General features: G+C 32.6%; 2 protein-coding genes across 3 annotated transcripts; one reads left to right on the plus strand and one right to left on the minus strand.

Annotated features, from left to right (window-relative positions):
* The first annotated feature begins 210 nt into the window (after positions 1–210).
* On the plus strand, positions 211–12,611 carry LOC113003561 (zinc finger protein 664-like). The gene is made up of 6 exons (XM_026133500.2): positions 211–2,132; positions 3,051–3,192; positions 3,789–3,944; positions 5,620–5,880; positions 6,601–6,770; positions 10,358–12,611. Exons 1-6 carry the CDS (start codon positions 1,914–1,916, stop codon positions 10,568–10,570), a joined length of 1,161 nt encoding a protein of 386 aa, XP_025989285.1. The 5' UTR covers positions 211–1,913; the 3' UTR covers positions 10,571–12,611.
* On the minus strand, positions 12,605–24,497 carry LOC105195077 (dipeptidyl peptidase 4). Of its 2 annotated transcripts, none has more exons than XM_011160302.3 (16): positions 24,220–24,497; positions 22,128–22,286; positions 21,451–21,597; positions 21,230–21,357; positions 20,928–21,139; positions 20,563–20,726; positions 20,314–20,417; positions 19,675–19,795; positions 19,121–19,356; positions 18,730–19,037; positions 17,718–17,887; positions 15,673–15,815; positions 14,817–15,011; positions 14,337–14,497; positions 13,545–13,756; positions 12,605–13,048 (listed from the first exon to the last, which is right to left on the minus strand). In XM_011160302.3, the coding sequence occupies exons 1-16, from the start codon at positions 24,250–24,252 to the stop codon at positions 12,899–12,901; spliced, it is 2,643 nt and encodes an 880-aa protein (XP_011158604.1). In that variant the 5' UTR covers positions 24,253–24,497; the 3' UTR covers positions 12,605–12,898. The 2 variants fall into 2 exon arrangements, with proteins under 2 accessions (XP_011158604.1, XP_011158603.1); XM_011160301.3 differs by having other exon boundaries at positions 22,128–22,289; positions 24,220–24,496.
* Between the last annotated feature and the right edge of the window lie 756 nt (positions 24,498–25,253).

Genomic DNA, 25,253 nt, shown 5'->3' on the forward strand with positions numbered 1-25,253 from the left:
AAATGTTATTCTTATATTCAAGGTAAATGATACAATTTTCTAATGATATATAATATTATATATGATATTAAAGATTTGCCACAAAAATATATAAACTTTTTTTAACTGTACGTATATACGCAAATATACAAATGTATTTTGTTTTAATTCCATGCAACTTTGAATTTTCAGAAATGGAATATCAAGCGCGATGATTTTCCAACGGTTACGTGTATTCGAATCGTTCACGGTTTTGATCGAAATGTATGAACGAAACGTAGTTACCAATGCGAATCAAATGTGATGAAGGAAGGAGGTGAATAAGAGAAAAGAGTCTTGGAAAAAGAGCATGAGGAATATGAGGATCCTTTCTGTGTGCCTGTAGGGCGGGAAAGATTTGCTTCACAGGGAGAAGAAGTGATTGGTGGGGAGTGAGCAGTTGCCAGAGCGGATCGGTAGGACAGGCCTGAGGGAAGCGCAACGAAAACAGAGAAAAAGGGATGATGGAGGCTATTTGCTGGAAACAGTAGGGGAGACAAGAACGGCATTCTAAGAAGATTGAGAGCGAAGAAGGGGAGGAGAAAGAGAAAAAGAAAAGGTTAGGCTAAAGAAAAATAAAGAAAGGGCGAGCGAAAGAGGAGGGAGAAAGGGACAGAGAGCGACAGGTGCGCGGGCACCCACGTGGGTTCTTTGAAGTATCGTCGCGGATAGTGGAAGAGAGATAGAGAAGAAGAGAAGGAGGAAGAAGAAGAAGAAGAAGAAGAAGAAGAAGAAGACAACGATGACGACAACGACGGCAACGACGAAGATGACGAAGAAGACGAGGAGGATTACCGGCCGGCTTCCTTGTGCCGGCTGAACAGACCGGCACTCGTCTTCCACATTCGAATTGCCATGGTGGGGTGCATACTGCACTGGCGTAGAATCATGTTTCTTTTCACAATTACATGCAAATGTTTACAAATGTATCGGTTACTTAAATAACGTGAATTAAAGAGGGACATACACACACACACACACACACACACACACACACACACACACACACACACACACACACACACACACACACATCTCTAGGACGTCCTTTGAATAAAGCGCGGTCGTAGACAGCATATCGTGATATACATCTACAGAATATAGGATAAAATGAGGTCCAGCTTTTGGGGATATAGAGTACTGCGTGGGTAGTTTTTTCACATCTCATTTAATCGAGGATGTAAAGAGTGATTCGATCGCATGACAGCGGACGGCTGGCGAAGAGAGAAGAGAGTGGAGAAATCCAGTCGAGTCCGGTCGAGTATCCCTAAGGCTATTTCTCGACTACGCCGATGAAAAAGAGGAGCGAGCAGCGAGAGCACGATGCGGCGAGTGGGAATAGGTAGTCTCTCTCTCAGGTGGGGAAGGGCTAACCATTCGGTAGCAAATGCTGGTAACCCGTCGCAAGGTCAAGATCAGTCGGTTAATCCCGTCCAGTCGGCTGAGGGCCTTGCACCTTGCACAACGAATGATTCTGCCTCTCCGTTTCTGCGCATTCTCGTTTACGCGTATGTGTTATATCGACGTGCTTCGATACGATAGATGATAAATACGCGAATTAACTAACGCGTGATAAACGATTTATCATTGCGGTACAGTAGCGCTCGGAGATAAACGGTTCGTTTTTAAAGAAAGCATAGCACTGTTTGACTCGCGTTGAAATTCATTAGCAATGGACTTTTCGTTTGGCACGCTGATACGTTATTTGCAAATCTAGTGTTTTACGAGACTGTAATAAATGCGTTTCGATTTTATTCGACCACTGAAAAAAATTCCGACTTGACAGTGATACTGCGGATGTACGTACCTGTACATGAAATAATTGTTCGCAAAGTGCAAAATATCACTGTAGTGTGCTAAAGCCTCAAAGTACTTTTTGCACGTGGGTCTCTGTTATGGAAACTTGCGTATTGATACCTAGAGAATTTTCCTTGGTCCTTACGAACGATCAGTCGTCCTGCAAGAATCTCTTCAAGAATGATTCAAATGCGTTAGATGTGAGAATTTCGGTATGGTCGAATGTATTTATTCCCTCGGGAACCTTGATTTATCCATTTCAAGGATCAATTAGGTTCGACAAAATCGATCTTTATTCCCTCCTCGATGACAATGACGTAAGTATGATTGTGACGCTAAATATTTTTTACAAATGTATAATATAATTTAATATATAGAAAAACTTTTTTATTTAATCTTTTATAATTTGATTATCTTACGATACAATACGTCACGACATTAAGAGAATGCATACAACTCGAGTTATTTTTGTATTTCTCATTTGGTATTGATTTGTATGTATGTAAAGAAACGTTAAAAATTTTCACCTGATGTTTCAGATACCATTATATTACAATGTTTAATCCTTTACCAATAACAAATTAGTTTATTACTCATTTAGTAATTTAAGCGATTGTTTGCCTGAATTATAATTGCGAAAACTCTTAAATCATTTGGCTTTTAACAATATAATTTATGAATTAAAATAATAAAAAATATAAAGAGAGATAGAGAAAGAGAGAGAGAATTATTAATACCTTTTTATTAATAATTTATCGAAAAAGGATAAATATATTATCTAAAAAAAAATTAAGTTTTATACTAAATTAAAGTTATATAAATGTTTTAGTTATAATTTTACACTCAACAATGTAACTATTATATAACACCCTTTTTAAAGCGGAATAATTAATATTTGTACAACTGACACGATGTTTGCTAGGATATAATTTGCTAATAACAATAAATTATTATTGGTAAAAGGTTATAGTAATAGAAACCTAAAACATCATCAAGTATATGTTATGTATATTCCAATATTTATTTGCGTACAAATCAGTACAACAAAATGGAAAATATGATGAAAAATGGCTAAAAAGTAATATGTATAGGCTAACTTGTAGTTTATGTGTGTTATGCGCGGGCGCACACGCGCGCGCACACACACACACACACACACACACACACACACACACACGCACACATACAATCAAGAAAATTCGACATCAATACGTGTATTATCAATGTGCTTTTAGATCAGACGCGAATACGGTTGCTACGATGAAGTCTTCTTCTCGAATTACAATCTTAACAAGCGTCAATGCAATTGGATAAGATTTCTCCGTATCGTTCAATCGTATGATGAACAAGTTAATCTAATCGGTACAAAGGTAAAGGGTAAGTTGAAAGCTTAAATAGTTTGACAAGTTTTTTTAATTCTGTAATGTTATATGGAATTTATCAAAAGGCGCGATCGCGTCTCGGCGCCAAGACAATTCGCGATAGCGAGAGTTACTATATTTACGTAGTTCTCCGTGTCATGGCTTATTAATGGATACATTAAATATGATATACCCAACTTTGATTGCTTGTACCTTTCATAAAAATGAACATATTGCAACAAATTTTTTTTCAATCAAACATTAAGGAATAAAATGATAGACAGCAAATGTATGTATTTCTTTCTAATAAAAAGTACAATAAAAAAAAAAAAATTTGAAAAATTGTTCTTTTCACATTTATATTTTAGTTGAAAAAATTAAAATAAAAAGCTTGTTAAGTAGTGTTCTAAAAATTAGAATATTTTATAATATTTGAAATTAAAAAAAAATACGCGACAATTGAACAATTAAAAATTATAATTGTTTGAACAAATAAAAGATGAAGAAAAACAATTTAGAATCTTAAGAATGACTCTTTATTTGCTTAATGTTTATACTTTTCTATTTTTGATATCTTGTTTTAAATTTTTCTCTTTTCTTTTCCTTTTTTAGGTGAACCAATATTTGAAGTGATAAAAAATGTTCAACCGGACACGGAATTGGTAGCATGGTTCCTACCGGTAACGCAGCAGGATTTTGTTATCATATCTCATGATGTATGCTCCAGATCGGCAATTTACAGGTGCACGATTGATTCTATTCTAGATGGTGAGTGAATATGTATATGAATAAAATTATAGGTAAAATTACTCTCTGGTAGAAAATGTTTTCATATATCTCATAATATTTTTAAGAATTTTTCGTACTTTAAATGCATAAAGATTTTTTGTTAAATATCTTTAATTTTTTTAATTTTTCAAGTTTTTTCAGAAATTATAAAATAAAAAAAACTTTAGAATATATTAGAATAATCACGCGCGCGCGCACACACACACACACACACACACACACACAGTTTTTTTTTCCAGAAAAAAAATTTAAACTTTTTCATGTCTTTTTATATTTTTCTAATTTTATATGATTTCTTCAGAAATTGTGGAATAAGAATTTCTTAAAAATATATAAAAATTTACCATGTGTAAAGATTTCTAGAAAAGATGTAATATATATTTTCGTAATTACTATAAAAGAATTTCTTTTTCTGTTGTGATAGAATGGAACAAACAATAATAAATTTAAAATTGATTTATATATTATTTCTGAAAAGTGTTTGAAAGGTCCAAGTTTCAAAGAAAAGTAATAAAATTTATATAGAAAAAATTCTAGAAACAAAGAAAAGAAGAGTCAACGCAGGACAGTCGCATGTACAATATATTAAATTAACATTTGGGTTTCTTACAAATTCAATTTAATATAAAATATTTTTTATCGTTGTTAAATCATATTGGATATCGTATGTATCACAATAATATAATTTCATACATTTCAGCAATATTATAGCAACATTATAGTATTTTTCGTAATCGTTTTCTCATGGTAAATGTGTATTATACGCGTAAAGATATTCTATAAATTCTAAACTATAATTATGCGTCATACTTACGTACTTGGATACGAAATTTATCATTTGTATCTAATTCTTTCTGTTCCGCGCTCCCCCCCTCCCCCCTCCCATGCATTTTAAGATTCACAAAAAATATGGCGTTTCAATGGCGTTGTAACTAAAGATCGTCTAGCCTGCATCCCGCGGCCATTGTACTGTCCTTTATCTCCGATTTGCGCCCGCGGGAATGGCGGCAGCCCCACGCATTTGAATCGGAAATCGCGAGCTTTGTGATCCGTCCGACAAAAATGCCACGGCCGCGTATTTGCATTTCAGATCGTTTTCAACGATCCTGCGTTGTTCTTTTTCCGATCGCACCGCGATTATCGCTAAATGGTGCCGCAACGGTGATCGATCGGCGGGGAGATGAAAGATCAACGACCAACGTGGAACAACCGTGACTCTATTTCTTTTCCATTTTCACTTGATAAGTAGTTTAGAACGAATAAACATAATTTTGCTTTGATTTCTATAGTATATATCACTTGTACTTGACTTGTAATATTTGTACAATATTATATTTAAAATAATTGAATTAAAAATTTTTTCTTTATTAGGGTTTCTCTATTAGAGCAAAAATGAAAAGCTTTGAAGCTCATGACGAAGATCAACGCATCGTCAAGTTGACCTTCGCCACATGTCACTAAAGAATTTTGATTAAAAATTCTAGTCTAGTGATGTATAGGTATCAATAGAGTGCTGCTGCAACATTGTTAAAATAATTGCTGAAATGCAGTTTCTGCAACATTGCTCTCTGTAATATATGAAATGTTGTAACGTTGCAACAATGTTTCTGTAAACTTGTGTGGGTGTTGACTTGAATTATTATTTGTTACATAGAATCCCCGCTGGACTTGTCGATGACGTTACTCGCTCATCATTCTCTACCACCGATATCACATTCTTATTACGAGCTAGATGAATACGAATCGACGTCTGAGGAATCCTCGTCGTCAACGCTGTCGTTGGCCGGTGATCACCTCGATTGCAGTATCTTGACGACGATTAAGCGAGGGGAAAGAGTTTTATTACCCTGCGAGGTTTGCGGCAAGTCCTTCGATCGACCATCTCTCTTGAAACGACATATGAGAACGCATACAGGTAACTCTCTTAAAATTTAATCCTAAAACTCACGATTAACGCGAGTAATGAGGTTTATTTCTATTTATATCGTATTAATTTGTTGATAGTTATTTCTAAACATGTTCGTCCAACTATTAATTTGGCAATTTCCAAATATCTCTGCAAATTTTCCTAAATTTCACCACAATCGGATCATCTCCTAGGTCGTCGAAGGGTGATTCGTCAAACGACTTTTGAGCTCTAAAAAAAAAATCTGAAAAAATTGTAATATACTTTTTCAAGATTTATAAATACGAATATATTTGTATGCGAGACTCAAACGACGTTCCTTACACGTTTTGGGCGTGTGTGTGTGTGTGTGTGTGTGTGTGTGTGTGTGTTGTCTGGATTGTGGCATGATTTACGGCCAAATTTTTGAAATTATGATCGCTTTAGTTTAGTAACCCTGATGAAAAAAACCGATAGAAAACGATAGAAAGTGCCAGAAACCTGATTCAAAAACAATAGCATACTATCGTTTTGACAGAATTCTATTGTTTTTAAATCAGGTTTCTGGCACTTTCTATTGTTTTCAATCGGTTTTTTTTTATCAGGGAAGTTTAGTTCAATGATCGATATAAATGGCATGCATTTGAAGAGAAAAAACCATTGCGCTACCATTGTCCATACAAGTTGAATCAGAAATCATAAAACGTGAAAGATTGGCAGGATAATTCACGAACGATGTTGAAATTGAAGGGGAGAAACCGCATGTCTGCATGGTGTGCAACAAGGGTTTCTCAACCTCGAGCTCGTTGAACACGCACAAGCGTATCCACAGCGGCGAAAAACCTCATCAGTGCCTTGTCTGCGGAAAGAAGTTTACAGCCTCGTCGAATCTCTACTATCATCGGATGACTCATATCAAGGTCAGTACTTGGCACATATTCGTTATTTATACCTTCTTAAACATTTGCACAATCAAATGTCTTGGATTCTGGATCTGAAACAAACAATGTCCTTATTCTTCATGGTTTTTTATTTTATTCCGATGATACATGGAGAATGAAATTGTTGCTGTCATAATACGCGCATTTTTATTTTATGAATGTACAGTCGGTTAGCAAATATAAGTAATGATGAAAAAATAGCAAAAAGGAAAAAAGCTGAAAATTTGATGTACATAGTTAAAAATGAATTTAATTAATTCTCAATTCATATGATTAAATACACGCTTCTTCGGCAGAAGAAGCTTTCGCGTCTCGAATGTATGGATTTAAATTTTGAAATTTAAATTTTGATTATGTATTACAATAAAAAATAAAAAAAAATCTTTTACTCACATTACTTAACGAAATAAAGTCTAATAATAATCTAATAACAGAAACATGAGCCACTGACGTTGGCAAAAACAAAATACTTTGCCAGGCCACTTGAATTGTTGACGACACATATTTGATTTTCGTCCATCGTTGCATGAAACATAACTAATTAAACATGCACGAAATCCTTTAACTGACAAGTCTCCATTATTAACATGTTTTTTTTTAAGAGGGAAACCGATCCCTTTTGATCCTTTACCGATCTACAGAGTAATTCAAAGTCGAAAAATCATCTAGATCTTTAAATTTTCACGTGATCTGTGGAGAGGGTCTGTTAAATTTCTTTAGTTGAAATATGTATTTAACTTAAAATGCATAAAAAAGAAAACGTAAATTACATAAAATACTTGAACTCGAAGAACAGAAATAAAAATGAAATAGTAGCTCGGCGTTTTCAAGCTGTAAACATCAATTTGAAATTGATGAAATTAATTCGAGCGTTTGCGATTTACTCGCGTATTATCAATCTCTTTCTCTCTCTCTCTCTCTCTCTCTCTCTCTGATATCTCACGTAAACCTCGAATCGACTCGGAGTATTCGATAAATTAAAAAAAGCGAAGCGATCGTAGAAACAGGCGAGGAAAGAGTCAAAGAGGGAAGAGCGTGCGTACGAGAAGAGAGCTAGCTCGGTAGCGAGGATGCAAAGTTTTTATTTATCGCAGAGCGGAAACTGTATGAGTTTCTCTAATCCCAGCCGAAGTAATGATATCTCGGTAGCCATATAGGTTGGTCTGTGCCATCAGCTACTGTAATTGGCCCATTACTTGCTACCGCATGGAATGCGATCCAATTAGAGAGACAGAGAACGTACGGAGCCGGAGGCTCCTTGCCACGTTACTCACCCTCCTGCTCTCTTCTCCTCCCGCTGCTCTCGCACATACACACACACACACACACACACACACACACACACGCGCGCGCGCGGATCTGCAGTCTGCAGTGACTGCAGTCTGCAGTCATCCCGCCGCTGCACGCTGCTCCTTCCGCGCCAGTCATTTTGCTCTGATTTTCCCTTTCCGCCTCGTCTCTCGATCTTCGTCTCGGCTCTCTTCGCACTCTTCTCGCCACGAGATTCTTCCGAATTTCATCTTCTTGTCCGTCTCATGAAATTCTTAGCGTTACAAGTGCTTCAATAAAAATTGGACGTACTCATTTGCAATGAGTGTGTGTCTAGTACTCTGTCGTTCCGTTGTAGGACCGCTGCTCTTTTTTAAATAGAAAATGTTGACGTTTATTACTGTGTTGTTTCTTATATCTTACGTTATTATTATAAAAAATTAATACAACATATATTAATAATAAATTAATGTTTAATACTTTTCACTTCTTTCTCCTTGTTTAAAAGTTAGAAAATGACAAAGACAAATTCAAAATTTTGTTATTGGAAAAAAGATGTCTATTTTTTTAATTATATATATATTGTTTTTATTTAAACGTTTAAATATTTATTTAAATATACAATTTTCTGTATTACTACGTAGTATATCCATTTTGATTAACACAATATAAACTTAATGTTATTATTTCTAATATATTCATAAATTATAAAAAGCAATTGTTCAAAATGGTTTAAATGGTTTAAAAAGTATAATCTAAAGAAGTCAAGTTAGTTTTTATCGACGTATAGAATATAATATGTCAAATAGAAATCTAAAATAAATTATAAATCAAAAATCTGTTATACTTTACTTTCCATATACCTTTTTAAATTTATATAGAGTAGGATTAATATTAAACCAATCACTTAATATAGCGTAGTATAATATAAAAAGATGTAATATGAAGATTTTAATATAATACTCGATATTTTCATAAATATTTAATCATTCTTTGTTCAGTTGTTACAACATGTCTCGTAATTTTTCTAATCAATAATGTAAAAAAAATGCATTTCTTAATTATTACAAGTAATGTAAATAAGGCTTAGCTCTAGAAATATATTTTCAAACTTGTTTGAAAAATATTTGAAGAATAACTAATTAAAATTGTCGACTAGTCCCTTTCGAATATGTACGTAATTATTCTGTCATTCGCAGTTCGCTTCTTTTACGTAGCTATGAATATCGACCAGACCTGCAAGAGCAAGAGGATATTCACATACAAACACACGTTCGTGCGCGTATCACACCCCATACCCACCGGCAGGTGCATCCGAGATTACGCGTGTAAACGAGAGAAGGTATATCTCGTGTAACGCATACACGTGCATCACGTAGGAGCGAGAAGAAGCAACGCGTTGCAGCGTTGCAGGCAGCCTTAACGAGCCGCGTATACACCGGTTTTAGTTTAGCAAGGTTATTTGCTAAATGGCCTTCCTGCCTCCGTGAATAATTGCCACTGGAATCATCGAGAGCGTGGCCGAACCATTTTTAATCGTTAGTCAAAAGAAAAAGCCTCGCCGCGCCGCTAAATCTTCTCCCATGTGTGTCTTCAGAAATTACGTGCTTTTTATTTCTTATAAATTCTTCAACAGAATTGAAGTATATTTATCTTTAATAAAAATTTAGTAATGAAATAAAATACTTTGATTACATACGGAGAAAATTTTTTCTTAGAATTTACCTTTAAAATCATTATTAATCGTGAGACAACGTGGCCATTGAAGAATTTCACTACAACTTTAATCAAATTTACTATAATTTTAGTAAAATTTAGTACAATTTTATTAAATTTTACTTCTATTTTTTAAGTTTCAATTTATTACGAAAGTGATTAAAATTTTAATATTTTATTATTTCATATTTAAGTAACGTCATGACTTCCTTATCTTCTAATAACAAAAATTTTAATATAAATAAACAACAAATTATAAAAATCAATTGTAATTTTATTAATACTTAATCACGAACGATCAAAGTACAGCAAAAACTGATATTTTTTTAAACTCTAATTAAAATCTAGAAAGAATTTATTTAAAAAAAAGCGTCAATTAAAATATGATATAAACGATTGTATATCTAAAAAATAAATAAAAATATTGTAATATTTCAGAAATATGCTGAAATATGCTAATATGACAATATCACAATGAAATGCTATATTTCATTGTGATATTGTCATATTACAATGATATAGAAAAATAATATTATTATTGCGTTAGATTATGTCCTATAGATCATGTTTTTTTTTTCCAGGAGAAGCCACACAAATGTTCGCAATGTTCAAAATCATTTCCAACACCAGGTGACCTGAAGAGTCACATGTATGTGCACAATGGACTGTGGCCATTCAGATGTCACATTTGCAGTCGCGGTTTCAGCAAGCCGACTAATTTAAAGAACCACATGTTGCTCCATCTGGGCAGATGCTCCAGTAAAAAGTATATCAAATCTATATCTGATTTTTGACCGCGTGCCAATTTGTAATAATTTCACAAAAACATTTGAGAAGCACTCGATATGCATATGTACGAATAACGTGCCATTGTTGGTCAAACGCGCAATTTGACTAGAGGACAATTATATATGTATAGATACAATTCTTTTGCATTGCAATTGATTTAAATCGTATTCAAGTCTAAAAGCAGACCTATTCGTGGATGTAAATTTCTTAATTATTCAATTCATTACATTGTACATGTACTCTTACAATTATTTCTTTATATATATATAAAATCTTTTGAAAAAGCATTAACTTATCCACAAGTATTACGGCCTTTGCAGGACGCTCTGTGTATATATGTATACAGATATCCGAATATCTATTTTAAACAATACATAAAAAATTTTGTTTTTATGCAAATCATTACAACGCTTTATGCTCTTGAATCGACTTTATCTTGTTTTTACTTCAACTTTTTTTAGCGGAAAGTTCAATCTTATAAAGTTGAATATTAAGTATATAAATGTTCAATGTATCAGGCACCCGGATACTCGCTCAAGTAATTAATTTTTCGCAAATGTGAAAAGTCGAGTTATCTGAGGAATCGATGGAACTTTTAATAATAACTTTAAATATTTTTCTCTTTCTTTTGCATTAAATCTAAAATTATAATAATAATTCTAGTAGTAAATAATGTACAAATATTTTAGTTGATGCCAATGCTTGAAAAATTAGTTTTTTTTTTATGACTCGCATATAAACGATCTTTCTTTTCTATGCACCTGCCTGCAACAACTCTCGAGTTAATAATATTTTTTGTAATATCAAAATCATAATTTATGATTAATATAAAAATTAGCACGAAAACAGTTATACACTGCAAAAACGTACCTATAGCAACGGACATACGCTTCGTACTCGTCAAAAATTGCAACACGCGTGAGGTGTATAAAGTTTGTTTTGGCACAGAAAGTAGGTGTACCAAGAGTTTTATTTTGTTCGGAAATTCTTTAAAATACAATAGAAGAGAATATATTCAAGGCTTAGTAGTGTTACAACGGCATTTTTATAGAATCATATATTGAAATACGCAATACAGAAAGAAAGGTTTTGCCAAGTATAAAAAAATTTAGCTGAATACAGAAAACAATTTTGTTCGACCATGAAAATAATTACGAGAGACGTGCAGCATGATGAGCAAAAAGCTTTGACATTCTAGCAACCAGTTTAAGCATCGCACTCTCTAAATCTCGTAGAGTTAAATGTCACTTTAAAAGAATAAAAATTAAGTCTATGCAATTTTTCAAATGATTTTTTTCAATCTATGACATTTTAGAAATACAATAATTATTTTGATAGTCTAATAAAATCATTTTCATATCTGTATCCAACTAAATTGTTGGATGCTTTAACAAAACCGTTCTATGCAGGTATCCGGGTACCAGGGGTACCGATAGAAGGATGAAAAATTATGCGTTGACAAAATGCGTTAAACTGTGGTAACTTTTTTTGCGCCATTGATACATACATGGTGCGATTGATATGTACACGGTGGAATGATATTTTGCTTGACTGATTAAGATAATTCTATACTTCTTTTCCTTTTCCGTCTCTTTTTCCTTATGTTTAATGATATGTTTAAAAGAATATATCCTTGTGAAAAAATGGTTAAAAATAAGAGTTTTCATTATAAAAATAAGCTTCATTCAATTAGTTAAGAATATTATTCATCTCTTCACAAAAGTATCATTTAAAATTACCCAAGTAATTAAAATATATATAAATCACACTATGTACAAACATAACAATTCTTCCTGAAACAAAGAGTGCAAGTTGCCATTTCTTTAAATAATTATAAGTAATGATCGTTATATATTTTAAGAAATATATTAAGTGTGTGTGTGTGTGTGTGTGTGTGTGTGTGTGTGTGTGTGTGTGTGTGTCGCACATTGTGTAAGAAGATTGTCATTATAATGCTATTATTTTCTTCTATTTCGGCGAATTCCGTTGTAGCGAATTTTATCTAATGTTTAGATATCTTTAAATAAATATCATCTGCATATCTTATAGATAATTTATTTGATTAAATGATCGATTCGTGCTTTTTTAACCGGTGTAAACGCACTGTAAATCATGCACGGGATGATTGTACATACGTCTCATTGCACTTAATAATTTCGAGTATTGGAGTACAAAACGGGTCATGCACATATCTTCTTTAAATATTCTATTAGACGGAACACAATTTGGAGATATTTAGATTTTCACAATTTTCTTTGTTTTCTCTTTTCCTTTTTTTATGCAATTTTAAACAACTCGTAGATATCTATACATAATCGTTATCTCTCTTAATATTAGTACATGCCACCAGAGCCGCCGCTGCCAAGTCCAGCTTTCGTGTCAGCAGGTACTTGTTTTAGAAAACAGTCTTCCAAGAACTGTTCCATGGAAAGGTACAAGTGTCCCTTTACACCCGCCAAAGTATGACTCACATCCGGATAAACCTGTAAACAAATTAACAAGTATATGTACTTCCTAGTTACAAGCGATAAATTTTTTTTTTGTTTGTTTTTTTGTTAGAGGAAAAGAGGGGGATTATGAAACACCACGATATCTTTTCTAGTTAGCAAATTTTAGATCGATATTTCAGCAATATTCGATATAGTTGTCGAAGTAGAGAAAATAATGTCAAGTACTTATTGGAGTAAGCCAGGTAACAATCGGCAAATGGATTGATGAGACAAGTATGTACAATACGTACAAGTATGTACAAGAAAAACACGCGGTACAATAACAACACGAATGTAAAGAAAAAGAGCGGGAACCGGGCAGCGAACGAGAAGCAAAGATGTCCGCGGGACATATGCGTGCGCGCTAGATCGTTAAGACGGCTTTAACAATTTGTACCGTTTAATATTTTTTTATTTACACTTTGGTAAAAAAAATTATTTGAAAATATATTGAAATGTTACATTTATATAAAGAAATGTGTCATAATACCTGTTGTCGGAAAAGTATGCCTTCTTTAGCGAGATGACGGGCAAGTGCCATAGACTGTTGGAATTGAACGTTGTCATCCGCAGTCCCGTGTACTAAATAAAACATCTTATCACGAAGATACCTTACTTTGTCATAAACGTTGGATTCGGCATAACCTTTGTAATTGGATGTCACATTCGGTAATCCCATGTACCTCTCGGCAAATGCAGAATCTGTCGTGTAATAAATTATTTGTGTTAAATCGTAACGTAATAAATGCAAATCCAAAATTTATATTAAAGATATAGAGTCGAGAATTATGTCTTTGGAGAAAATTTCTTAAAATCTTTATTAATTCTTTATAAAGTATTTTTTTTTAAGTTTCTGTAAATTAGGAAAATAAAAAATTATAAAATATTGTGACAAAAAATTGCCAGAATATAATGAAACATAACGGATCTAAAGAATCTTATGAGACGCGCACGCGCATACATTTTTCATTCATCCAAACTCTAGTAACAAAACACATCATTCCTATATCTTGGTAGACCTTATTAGCTCAATCCAGTGAGAAATGACCTGTCGATTCGACATCGAAACGATATAAAAGGAGTTTGCCGATTCGACGTCAATTCCATTATCATTTCTCACTGGAAAGAAACCAATTGACTTAAATCCAGAAGTTTATCAACAATCCTGTATTTTGTGGGTCAATTGTTTTCGACATTCTTTATATTTTAAATCTCGAGAAGCGACGCGATAAGTGTAATTATCAAACATCTATAAATATTCTTTAGTACTTATCTACAGTACCATAAAGCTCCCATGAGACGATAGGCGCGACGCTTATTCCACACTGGAACACCTTTTGTTCCGGATGAGCTAGGACAAGAGCAGCAACGAAACCGCCGTAACTCCAGCCCCATACGGCGACTCTTCGTTTATCCACGAAATGCAATGAATCCCTTAAGTATCTGGACAATTATAATCTTATTGACAATAAAGACATATTCAATTTAACACTCTGAAAAATTTGTGATACATTAATACAATGTGTGTGTGTGTGTGTGTGTGTGTGTGTGTGTGTGTGTGTGTGTGTGTGTGTGTGTGTGTGTGTGTGTGTCTAATTTATACAGATAGTATAGTGAAAAGTTGAAAGAATTATTTATTAAAATATCCTTTTATGGAAATGGAAAATTTTTTTAAGCTCAAGTATTTGTATATAAGTCTAAAATGTTTTAGGCAAAAACACTTTAAGAAGTAAAAAGATATTTTGATTAGTATCTTGCTTACTCTGTAACTTCGAGTTGGTCAGCCACTTCTACAGAACCTAGTCTATAATAAACCTCGTGAAGCAATTTATAACCTTGTCCTCCGCTTCCTCTGCCATCGATCTGTGCGACAATAACGTTTCTCCGACTAGCCAAATACGTGTTCCAATCTACTTTAAACATCTCGGTGACTAATTGCGATCCAGGAGCACCATATCTGCAAAAATAAGTACTTTGGCGTGTCTCTAGATAAATGTTCAAATTTTGAAAAATTTCATAAAAATGTTAAATGTTTTTTTTCTTAAATGAGCAATTATATAAATACACATACTTAACTATTTATTACATATTTATTGTTTATTATTTAATTTATAAGTAATAATATTTTAAAATAATAACTTGTTTTAGAATTTATTTGGATACACTCATAAAAAATAAATACGAATAGAAATGACTTCCCACTTGCTACTACATAATCCAACAAGGAAACCTACAGAAGTGTCCTCTTTCGATTGTAATATGGTGACTTTTAATATGGTGCAGTCTGGGTCAAAATAAGGAACACAATTTTTATTTTATATGTGCCGTAATGTACTTTCAGAGGGTAAAACACCCCTTTAAAGAAAATCTATTGTTTTCTTTAAAAGCAAACATTATTAAAACTATAAGAGATAGTAAAAAATATTGTTAATGAAAGAGTTGAATGGCTTGAAGAATGCTGACTTAATAATGGTGACTTTTAAAAAGACTTTTTATTAATAATAAAAAATCAAATAAAAAAAATTTTTATCCAATCATACAGCATAGAATATAACATTTCAGCAATTTTTCCGTTTTGAAAGTGATATAGTGTCACAGTATGTCGTTGATATGCTTACACCTGAACAACCAACGGGTAACGAGTAATCTCGTCTTCTCTTAGCCCGGGTGGTAGATGCAATCTCACTTGGGCATTGTAGCCGCCACTTATCTGCACGGGGAATGTCTTTACTTGCGGAAGTGCGATGCTTCCTATTCTTTCCTGTAACAAAAATTTATAATAATATATACATATTATTATACATGGAGGAAAGTTATTTATACCGATATACCACTTTGTTTTTGGATTAAACACGCAAAAATTAAAAATAAAGCTTTGGAAACACAAATACAAACTAGAAAATGTCTTCCATTCCAGATGATGCGACAGATTTTGTATCGTTCCGAATTTTTTGCAATAATGAAGTTTTTCGTAAGATAAGCAAAAAGAAACATTTAACAAAATGGTGTCTAAAACCGACGTAATAGGCAATCTTGCGACATGTTTTTTTCTTTCTCTTACATTTTCTTTTTCTTTTATTTATACAAAATAAAAAAATGCAAATAAATGTTCGTGAGGATATCTAGAAAACCTTTGACTTCGATGTGAAACATTTTTTGTGTGGATCATTTATGCCTGCCTTATGCTGTTCCACAAGACGCAATATACAGCGTAACAAAATTATATAAATTAATTATTGGATTACTCATTTAATTTCAATAATACATTTCATAATGCTGTGCCTTTTATTCTATCCTACATCGAAAGAACAATTCTGCTGCAGCATCTAAAATTTTAGCCAGATACAAATCGAAAAATAATTTTACGTTAAACCATCAAAATAATTATGTAGGCTGCCCAAGCACGATTGAATGTTTCTGCAAATACATTTTGATATCTAGCAACCAAATTAAATATCCGATACAATTTTTAAAATTTTTAATGATTCAACATAATTATTTTCTAAATTTCAACAAAATTGTTTTTTCCGTGTATACAAAATGTTTATTATCTTACAGTCTGTCTTATCGACTCGTGTCAGTTTACGCTGTATCTCGCTAATCTGCACAGTTCATATTATTGTAGCTCTATATTTACTTACTCTATACTTAACAACGCTGTATTTAATTTACATTTTTGTCATAACGGTCTGCTTGTAATCGAAGAAAGGAAACTCTTTGTACGGTAGAACCAATATGGCCTAGATCAATAATAAGTACACCTACACATCGATTGCAATGTTTGTTACTTTTATTACTTTAAATCATAAATTTCAATTCGCTTACTAAACGCTACTCCGATTCACAAGTTATAATTTTAAGGAGGAAAAGTTAAAATAAATCAATTGTTTATTTATTAGATTATTTACGAAAATAATTCCTTGTGTACTCGTATAATAATATATCAATAAACATGTCAATGCGTTAATAAACTTTTAAATGTGACATTGGACATGGATATTGGACTGTATTGGACTGTATCATTTTTCTAACGCTTTTTGTGAAAAAGAGGAAAACATACAATTAGGCTTAAATATCACTTTTTCTAAAAATATTCACTGCATTCACGTAAATATTTGATAAAAATCCATATTTTCCAAATTAATGTTTACAAATGTTCCTACTTTGAATTTGGCTATTTTAATTTTAGCTCTGCAAAAAATTAGAAAATTAGAAAAAAAATCGCAAAGCCATTAGGTAGGCCATACAGGGTGCAGCTACCTTATTATTGCAATAATATATACTCATCGATGTTTAAATCAATGTTCGCAATTTGCAAAAGAAAATCGTGCAAATTTTATTCTCGTTTTTGAAGAAATCGTTTATAGCAGCTTTTATGTAGAAGAAAAAGGGACGGATATATGAATTATGGATTCTTACTTCTTCAATTATACTCAAGCAGATTATGTTTTTATCAGTAGATAAAGTGCAATTTAATTTTTGAGAGATAAGGGAATGTCGCTTCAAAAGATCTATATCGGTATTGGCGACTTTCCTTTACATTGTGCGGTATATTTTCAAGACAGAGAAAAAAGAACTGGCAGATACAAAGAGTGAAGAAGATATAAAGAGATTAAGAAAAATTAAAGGTAATTTAAAATTTTAAACTTGAGCGAAAACGTACGCGTAACAACGTGTTATTCTGCAATGTTGCAATGAGTCGCGGCACGGACATTTCCATTTTGTAAAGGCCCACGGTAGGTATACCAGGTCCAAGGCACTCGAGAACGAAATATTCGAAATCCGCGGACGGGAAGATCGCGTTGTGATATTGACAAGGTGGATCGCCGCTTTCTAAAAGACATACAGAACATGCAGCATGGGGCCGATTAGTGTTATATCCATATATTGTATCATCGAACGACAATATTATTTATGATTCAGTATAATTGTTGTTATAAAATTATTAAAAAAATATATACTATATATTTATTACTACTAAATATACATCAAATATACTATTCGCCGGGAAATAATTTTGGAAATTCGCGATGGCTTGCGAATTTCTCGCATCTCGTATGAAACGTATGAAGAAAAAGTAGACGAGTTTTCAAAAACGTAGTTTAAAAAGAAGAGACAGAATTAAAAATTTGTATTTTTAATTCCGTCTCTATACAATGTATTGTGTTTTTTGTACTTAATTTATATAAAAGTTGAAAATTTCAATATTTTAATGCTTTATCGTACAATATTTTAAAAAAGCGTTTGTACAGTTTGACGAGACATCGAATGAAAATCAACGATAAAGTATAATTAAAATAAGCCTCCTTATTAGACTGCCACAATATTATTAGGACATTAGGATATTTCATGTTAACTCAAGTTTATGTTTTTAGTTTTTTATCTTTGTACACTGAATCAACTGATTAATCAACTTTGTATTCTGATAAAATAGATATTTTAATTAAGCCGTAACAGTATGTTAGAACAGTATTTTCAATATGTTTTAAATATATTTCCCACACACACACGCGCGCGCGCGCGCGCACACGCACGCACACGCACACGCACACGCACACACGCACACACACACAATTTATTCTTTCTTCATGGAAAAATACTATAACAAATTTTTAACTTTTGAAGCAAGATAAAAAGATGAGAAAAGATGAGAAAAATAATATAATGGCACTCACTTAAAGCGTTCCTCTTTTTCAATTTGTCCTTTTTGGAGATATCCTTCGTTTGACGATGTTCCTTACTGTTGATATTGTCGGTTGGAATTTCATGATGATCGTGCCATTCGTTCCGATTGACGAGACCATTTTGCCAATTCGAAGAACTAGTCCGACGTCCGCTCTCGTCATCATTTGTTACATCAGACGAAGTGGTGCACGTAAGGCAGACAGCAGGACGCAAAGGCGATCCCGTATGCGGAAGAGTGGCGCTTACACGATAGAGATGTCTCTGACCCGGTCTCATATACGGAATACCGATGAAATATCTAGTTGAAAATGCACATTGTTTTACATTGTTACGATGTTAAATTGTAAATGTTAATTTAATGGATTACTCTCGTTCTCTCACATAGTATTATTCACTTGGTCCCATACTAAAAGTTTAACGACCTCAAATTTTCCATGCGTCAAAGGCACTACTTGTTTTCGGAGCACGTTAGCCCAAACGATGTGCTTGTAATATCCCGCCGGTCCATCTTTTACGGGACTTATTGCGATGTAACTGGTGCTATTTGTTGAAAAGAGAGGAGCTTCGGGTGGAGTGTCCACCCATCCACGATTCTCGCCCGATATCCTTTGTATTTCCTATAATCGTTCATTAACACAACTTTAACAGAAAAAGTGTTAATTAAACGTATCTTGTTTTTCATGTATCAAATATATTTAAACTTATACGTAATATAAATGGAAAATGATCAAAAACGCAGAAAATTTAAAACTGGAAAAATGTTACAAAATTATAACTTGTATTTATGAAAGGATGAAACTCGTACTCCTCGGACACTCAAAGATGTCAATCGACGTTCGTATGTTCTAAAACCCTAAAATGTTGCCGCGATTTGAACGAAAAGTGCTGTGTGAGAAACGAGTATACCCTGAATATTCACGTACGTACATACATACCTGACAGTGCCACATTGGACTTTTACAGATGGTAACTACTGAAAAATTTTGAGCACGCGTCAACCACGTTATACAGACTTCCGTCAGAGATATCCAGGAAGCAGTTGAGAAATAATGGTCCCTGAAAGAAAAGACGGAAATGCATTTCAAAGATAATATCAACAATGACAGATAACTGTTCACACTCGAGAAATTTCTACAACAATAAACATACATTTTCAAAGAAATAATTTCACAAGAATTTCAAATAACTTGACACTAAGGAAAATTTTTGAAATATTTTACGTTTTTGGAATATAAAATATAGTAAAAATTAAACTGTTTTATACGATATAACTGTTCTTAAATTATCGATAAAAATTGAACGACATAGGAGGTAAACATTGAAATAAAGAAAGAAAGTCATCAAACTGATTGATGTATAGTAATATATTTTATTACTATATATTTTTAACAATAATATATATTGATTGATTCTAAAACATTATTAAGATTCTAGAATTTACTAAAAATTTTACACACACAATTAATTGATTAATGATCGGTAACTTTTCATAGATGTACTGCAATAAAAAGTAAAATAATTGATAAAATTAAAAAGAATAATATTTATTCTTAATGAGATTAAAATAAACTCACGTATGCTCGATGATTGGTGGTGGCTTTACTATCCTCGTACGAATATTTTTCGGGTCAACTAAATCGGCAACGTACAGTTGTACAGAAGGATTTGGTGTTCCTGGCTAGTAAATGAAACATCAAACTTTTATAGAGACTTCTGTATCCTTCTTCTTTTATCTTGTTAGTAAAATACAAATAATATAAAAAAATCTCTCGTAGTTTTCGTAAAACGTTACAAAATAATTATTTTATACATATATCATGTACCTTGGGATATCGTAAAGATCGTATATCGGGATATAAAGCTTTGTTTCCCTCCCCAAACCATGAAATGTGCATCTCTTCTACAAGAGAATCATTAAACGAGGCATAAAGCATCATGTGACCATCTGGCGACATCCAAATTGCTTCTCCACTATGCAATATTTCCTCTAGAAATAACAATTAGATAATATTAGTGAATGATTTATGTATCTCGTATTAAAAATTGTGTGTGTGTGTGTGTAAGGCATGTTCTTAATCTTAATTAATTATATCTTTTATGACTATAATATATATATATATATATATATATATATATATATATATATATATATATATAAGTTAAACAAATTGATAGCTAAATATCTTACCTTCGTACAACCAATCTGGTACGCCATTGGTCAATATACCGGGCACTGCACTGTTCGTTACACGATACGCAGTATTACTAATGGGACTTGTTCTGTAATAAATATCGTAGTCCTGTATCATAACGAGTCCATGACCACGTGGAGTCCATTGTGCTAATAGAAGATACGGATGACTGTCTTTCTCTGGATATGGTGTTAACACTATGCACTCTCTGTGAAATTGTTGATAAAAATTTCTTATTCATGCAGTGGCCATGATAGATATTCAATGTGTTATTTCTGTACATGCGAATTATACTGACCGTGAATTAAGATCATAAACGACATATTGCGCCAAGTACGAGTAGCGAAATAGTTTCTTCACATTTTGAGCAAGAAGCAAGAATCTATGATCCGGCGATAAAGAGAATTTTACTGGATTCAATCGTCTCTATATACAAAAAGTATTAATTTTTATGTGCAATAAACTGAAAACAATATAATTGAATTTATTTTTATGACATATTTTTAAACAAGAACTTACGAATGTCTCGTTTGGCATTAAACTGCGCGACATCATGTTCGAAACATCTAACAAAGAAATACCACCCCAAACATCTCGATAACATATATGGCGGTTACTCGCCCAGGATCCATTGAACAATAAAGGAGATAATTCATTGGAGAGCACCTGAGAGACAGAAATACATACGTATATGTATATGTATATCTCTTTGAACCAGTCCTGTTTATTCCACGAGTGAAAAAAGTGTGTCAATTTAAATAAATGTAAAAGAAAAAAAACATTTCTGAATATAAATAATATAAAGATACAAGTACATCAGGCACACGTGTGAAGAAACAGAAAGAAGAGGAAAGAGGAAAGAGAGAAAGAAAAAGTGAGGACGAGAAGAGAAACAAAAGTAAAGGGAAATTGAAGAGAAAAGGTAAAGGAGCGTGCCGTCTGAATTCCCCAACATAATACAATGTATTATTGTATTATGTTTTGAAATGTATAACAATTCTTTGATATGCCTAAATATTTGAGAAACGACTTAAAAATATTATTCTCGTACAGTTTGATCGAGCAATTAGTAGCGTATGATCGAGAAATAGAGAAATAAATACATTTTGCTTTATTTCTACTTAATTTATCAGCTAGTAAAAATCAAGAAAGAATAAATTGTTACAAGGATTGCAAGATCCGTCACTAATACTTACCTCGGAGAGACGTAATCGTGTCCCTCGTACTCTAGGGCCATCATCAGGGGGTGTGAGCAAAGCTACAGATGTGACGATAAGAGCTAGGACCGCGACGATCACGAGCAACGCTATTAAAATCCCACGCCAGTTCCTTTGATTTGGATTCGTTGAAACTAGCTCCTATCACAAAGGTCTTTACTAACGCAATGGCACAGATAATAGAGTTATCATGTGTATGTACTATCGTTACTTTTCATAGTTTAACATAGCACATCGTAAAAAATATTGTCGATATAAGTAATTGTTAAAAATAAATGTAAATTTACACATGTTATTTTTTAAGTGAGCGTCGACCACGTTATTAATTGCAATAATATTGCAATTCGGGATATACGAATATATGAATATCTTATCGTATAACATTGTATCGTATTTAAAATTCGGCAATTTAATTTTACAACTAGAAGGCATCCTAGATAGGCACCAAAATCAGAACACATCTTCCAAATTTAAATTTACGTATGTTAAAACTTCTCTATAGTAAGGGTGCTAAGGGGTAAAGGAGCATTCAAATGGGAAAAAAAAAAAAAAAAATCTAAACGATTCAATATATAAATAGAGATAAAAATTTTGTGATCATAGTAAAACTTTTTTAATATATAACATTGGAAAGCTGTGTGTAAAAAATTACATGCGAAATATTATTTCAGCACCAAGAGCTTGCTATGAGTCATACCCATCTTCTATTTAATTTGTTGTATACAAATTATTTTATTCAATTTTTATAATAAATCTTCAACGTATATATTTTTTTGGTTAAAAAATAAATTGCAAATAGGCAGTTTAGATTATCAGTCGAATGAGATAAAAATGGAAATCGCAATATACTTATTACGTAGTAAATTGACGAAATTGTGTATTGTTATTATATAAATACGTTTATTACATGTTTCCATCTTTGGTATTATATACTTGAAAAGAGTGTTAAAAATCGCTGATACTGCAATACTAATTGTGTATAGACAAGGCATTCGGTTACAGGAGCTTTGCGTTTCACGGTGAGAGTAGCTAGTCAGCTGCTGTAGCTAAAATCAATAGGGAGAGCGAAGCGATGTACTGCGCTGTGTGCGTCAACGTGTTGAGAAGAAAATACGTATTGATGTGTGTCACACTCTTAAAAATAGGCTTCGAAGCAAATTTAATTTCAATGTGACTCATTTTTTACACGTACATAATCATAGAAAACTCTAATCTCAACAGTATCTATAATAACTTGTCGACACTATAATGTACAGCAGTACTCATATAAAATAACTAGGTAACAATTTATTATTCGATATTAATTGTTGTGCCGTTGCATTTATCTGTTTCGTTAATATACTTATAATCAATATTATCTTTTTTCTATAATTCTTCATTCCTAGAATAAATTTATTATCTTTTACTTTTGTTCAGCAAAGTTGAACAAGCATTATAAGCACAAATATTCTTGGCAATTATTTCTATTAGTATAATATGAAAAGATTTAAAAATTCACAATAACGTAATGTTCTTCATATCAATCGACGATGAAAATCTATGTATCAATTTACACATAATTCTTGAATACCAATAATTTTTTATAGCGATTTTCAGATCTGAAAACATTCATGCCAGTGCCTGTTATTTTATAAAATTTCAAACAAAATTTAGAAATTTTGTTTATAAGAAATTTAAACCTTGTATTTGTTCTGTGCATTTTATGTTATATATATATGATATATTTATATATAAAATAAATAAAATATTTGAATTTCTTACAAACAAAATTTTCCTAAATTTTGTTTATTTATTATATTGCATAACTGCATTTGCCACATCTCTAATGCCTAATTATAAGATTATTTATATTTGCTTGCAAGCAACTAGAGATAAACAGGATAATACACATTATTGTTCATTATGAGAAACATGTTATTTTTTAAGTAAGACTACTCGTATAGCTTCTTGGATTATATTTGTGAATGTTGTAAAACAAATGAAAACGCGCAAACTTTTCACATCATATTGTAAATTGTAAAAAATTCAAATGTACAATAATATATGTCAGAAGGATGATTGAATTAATTACCTCGTCGTCGTAAATATTGTCGTGATCTGCCATCGATGGTGCAAATCGAACACTCCGTGGCTTTTTTTTTACCCGAGACGCGAAACGACGCAGTCCCTTGCACTTATCCCATTCGATGTTGGTAGTAATTTCTGCGATTGTAATTTACTCTTTTCACAATTTCGAATTTACAGCAAGATTGCCTCGTTTGATAGTTATAAATGTCTTATAACTATGCTTGCATCCCGTGCACGAATTTTCGATACTGAGCGACTGATCACCCCTTCCGAGAGATGCTGCAAATGTAGAGTTTGCGCATTCGACGGTGGATCGGGTGGATGCTGCGTTATACAAAGATGGATAGAAGGGAGAGAGAGAGGAAGAGAAAGTAAGGGAGAAAAAAGGAATGGCGCGAGAGGAGAAGGGAGTGAGAAAGCCGATATATAAAAATATTCTTGCGCATATAGCTTAAGAAATAATGAACAACCGTGTTATGTGTGTTGTAGAATAAGTAAATACTATATTTTCCATATATCGAGCAAATCACTGGCCTAATGCTAATTTATTATTTATAAATATTCGCTTGTACTTCGAATTATACTATTATGTTGAATTACTGCTAGATTTATTTCACATAGCATATAAATATTTCATCCTTTTTTACAGCTTAACAAAAGAGGTATTATTAAACAATGTTCACCAATCAGCGGTGTTCTTTAAACACACACACACACACACACACACACACACACGTATATATATATATATATATATATATATATATATATGTATATATATATATACGTGTGTGTGTGTGTGTGTTTAAAGAACACCGCTGATTGGTGAACATTGTTTAATAATACCTCTTTTGTTTATATATATATATATATATATATATATCCGTAAACCGTAATACGCTTGTGAATTATAAAGAATAAACACGCGTTCAAGTAAATGATTTATAAGGCTGCACGTTCAGAAACACCGCCCGGATGCACTTTGATATCATTTTATCTTTGTTTCGGTAAACAAAAAGGATAAAATGACATCTCCGA

This window comes from Solenopsis invicta, chromosome 5, assembly GCF_016802725.1.
Source record: "Solenopsis invicta isolate M01_SB chromosome 5, UNIL_Sinv_3.0, whole genome shotgun sequence".
In the NCBI taxonomy this organism is placed as follows: Eukaryota; Metazoa; Arthropoda; class Insecta; order Hymenoptera; family Formicidae; genus Solenopsis; species Solenopsis invicta.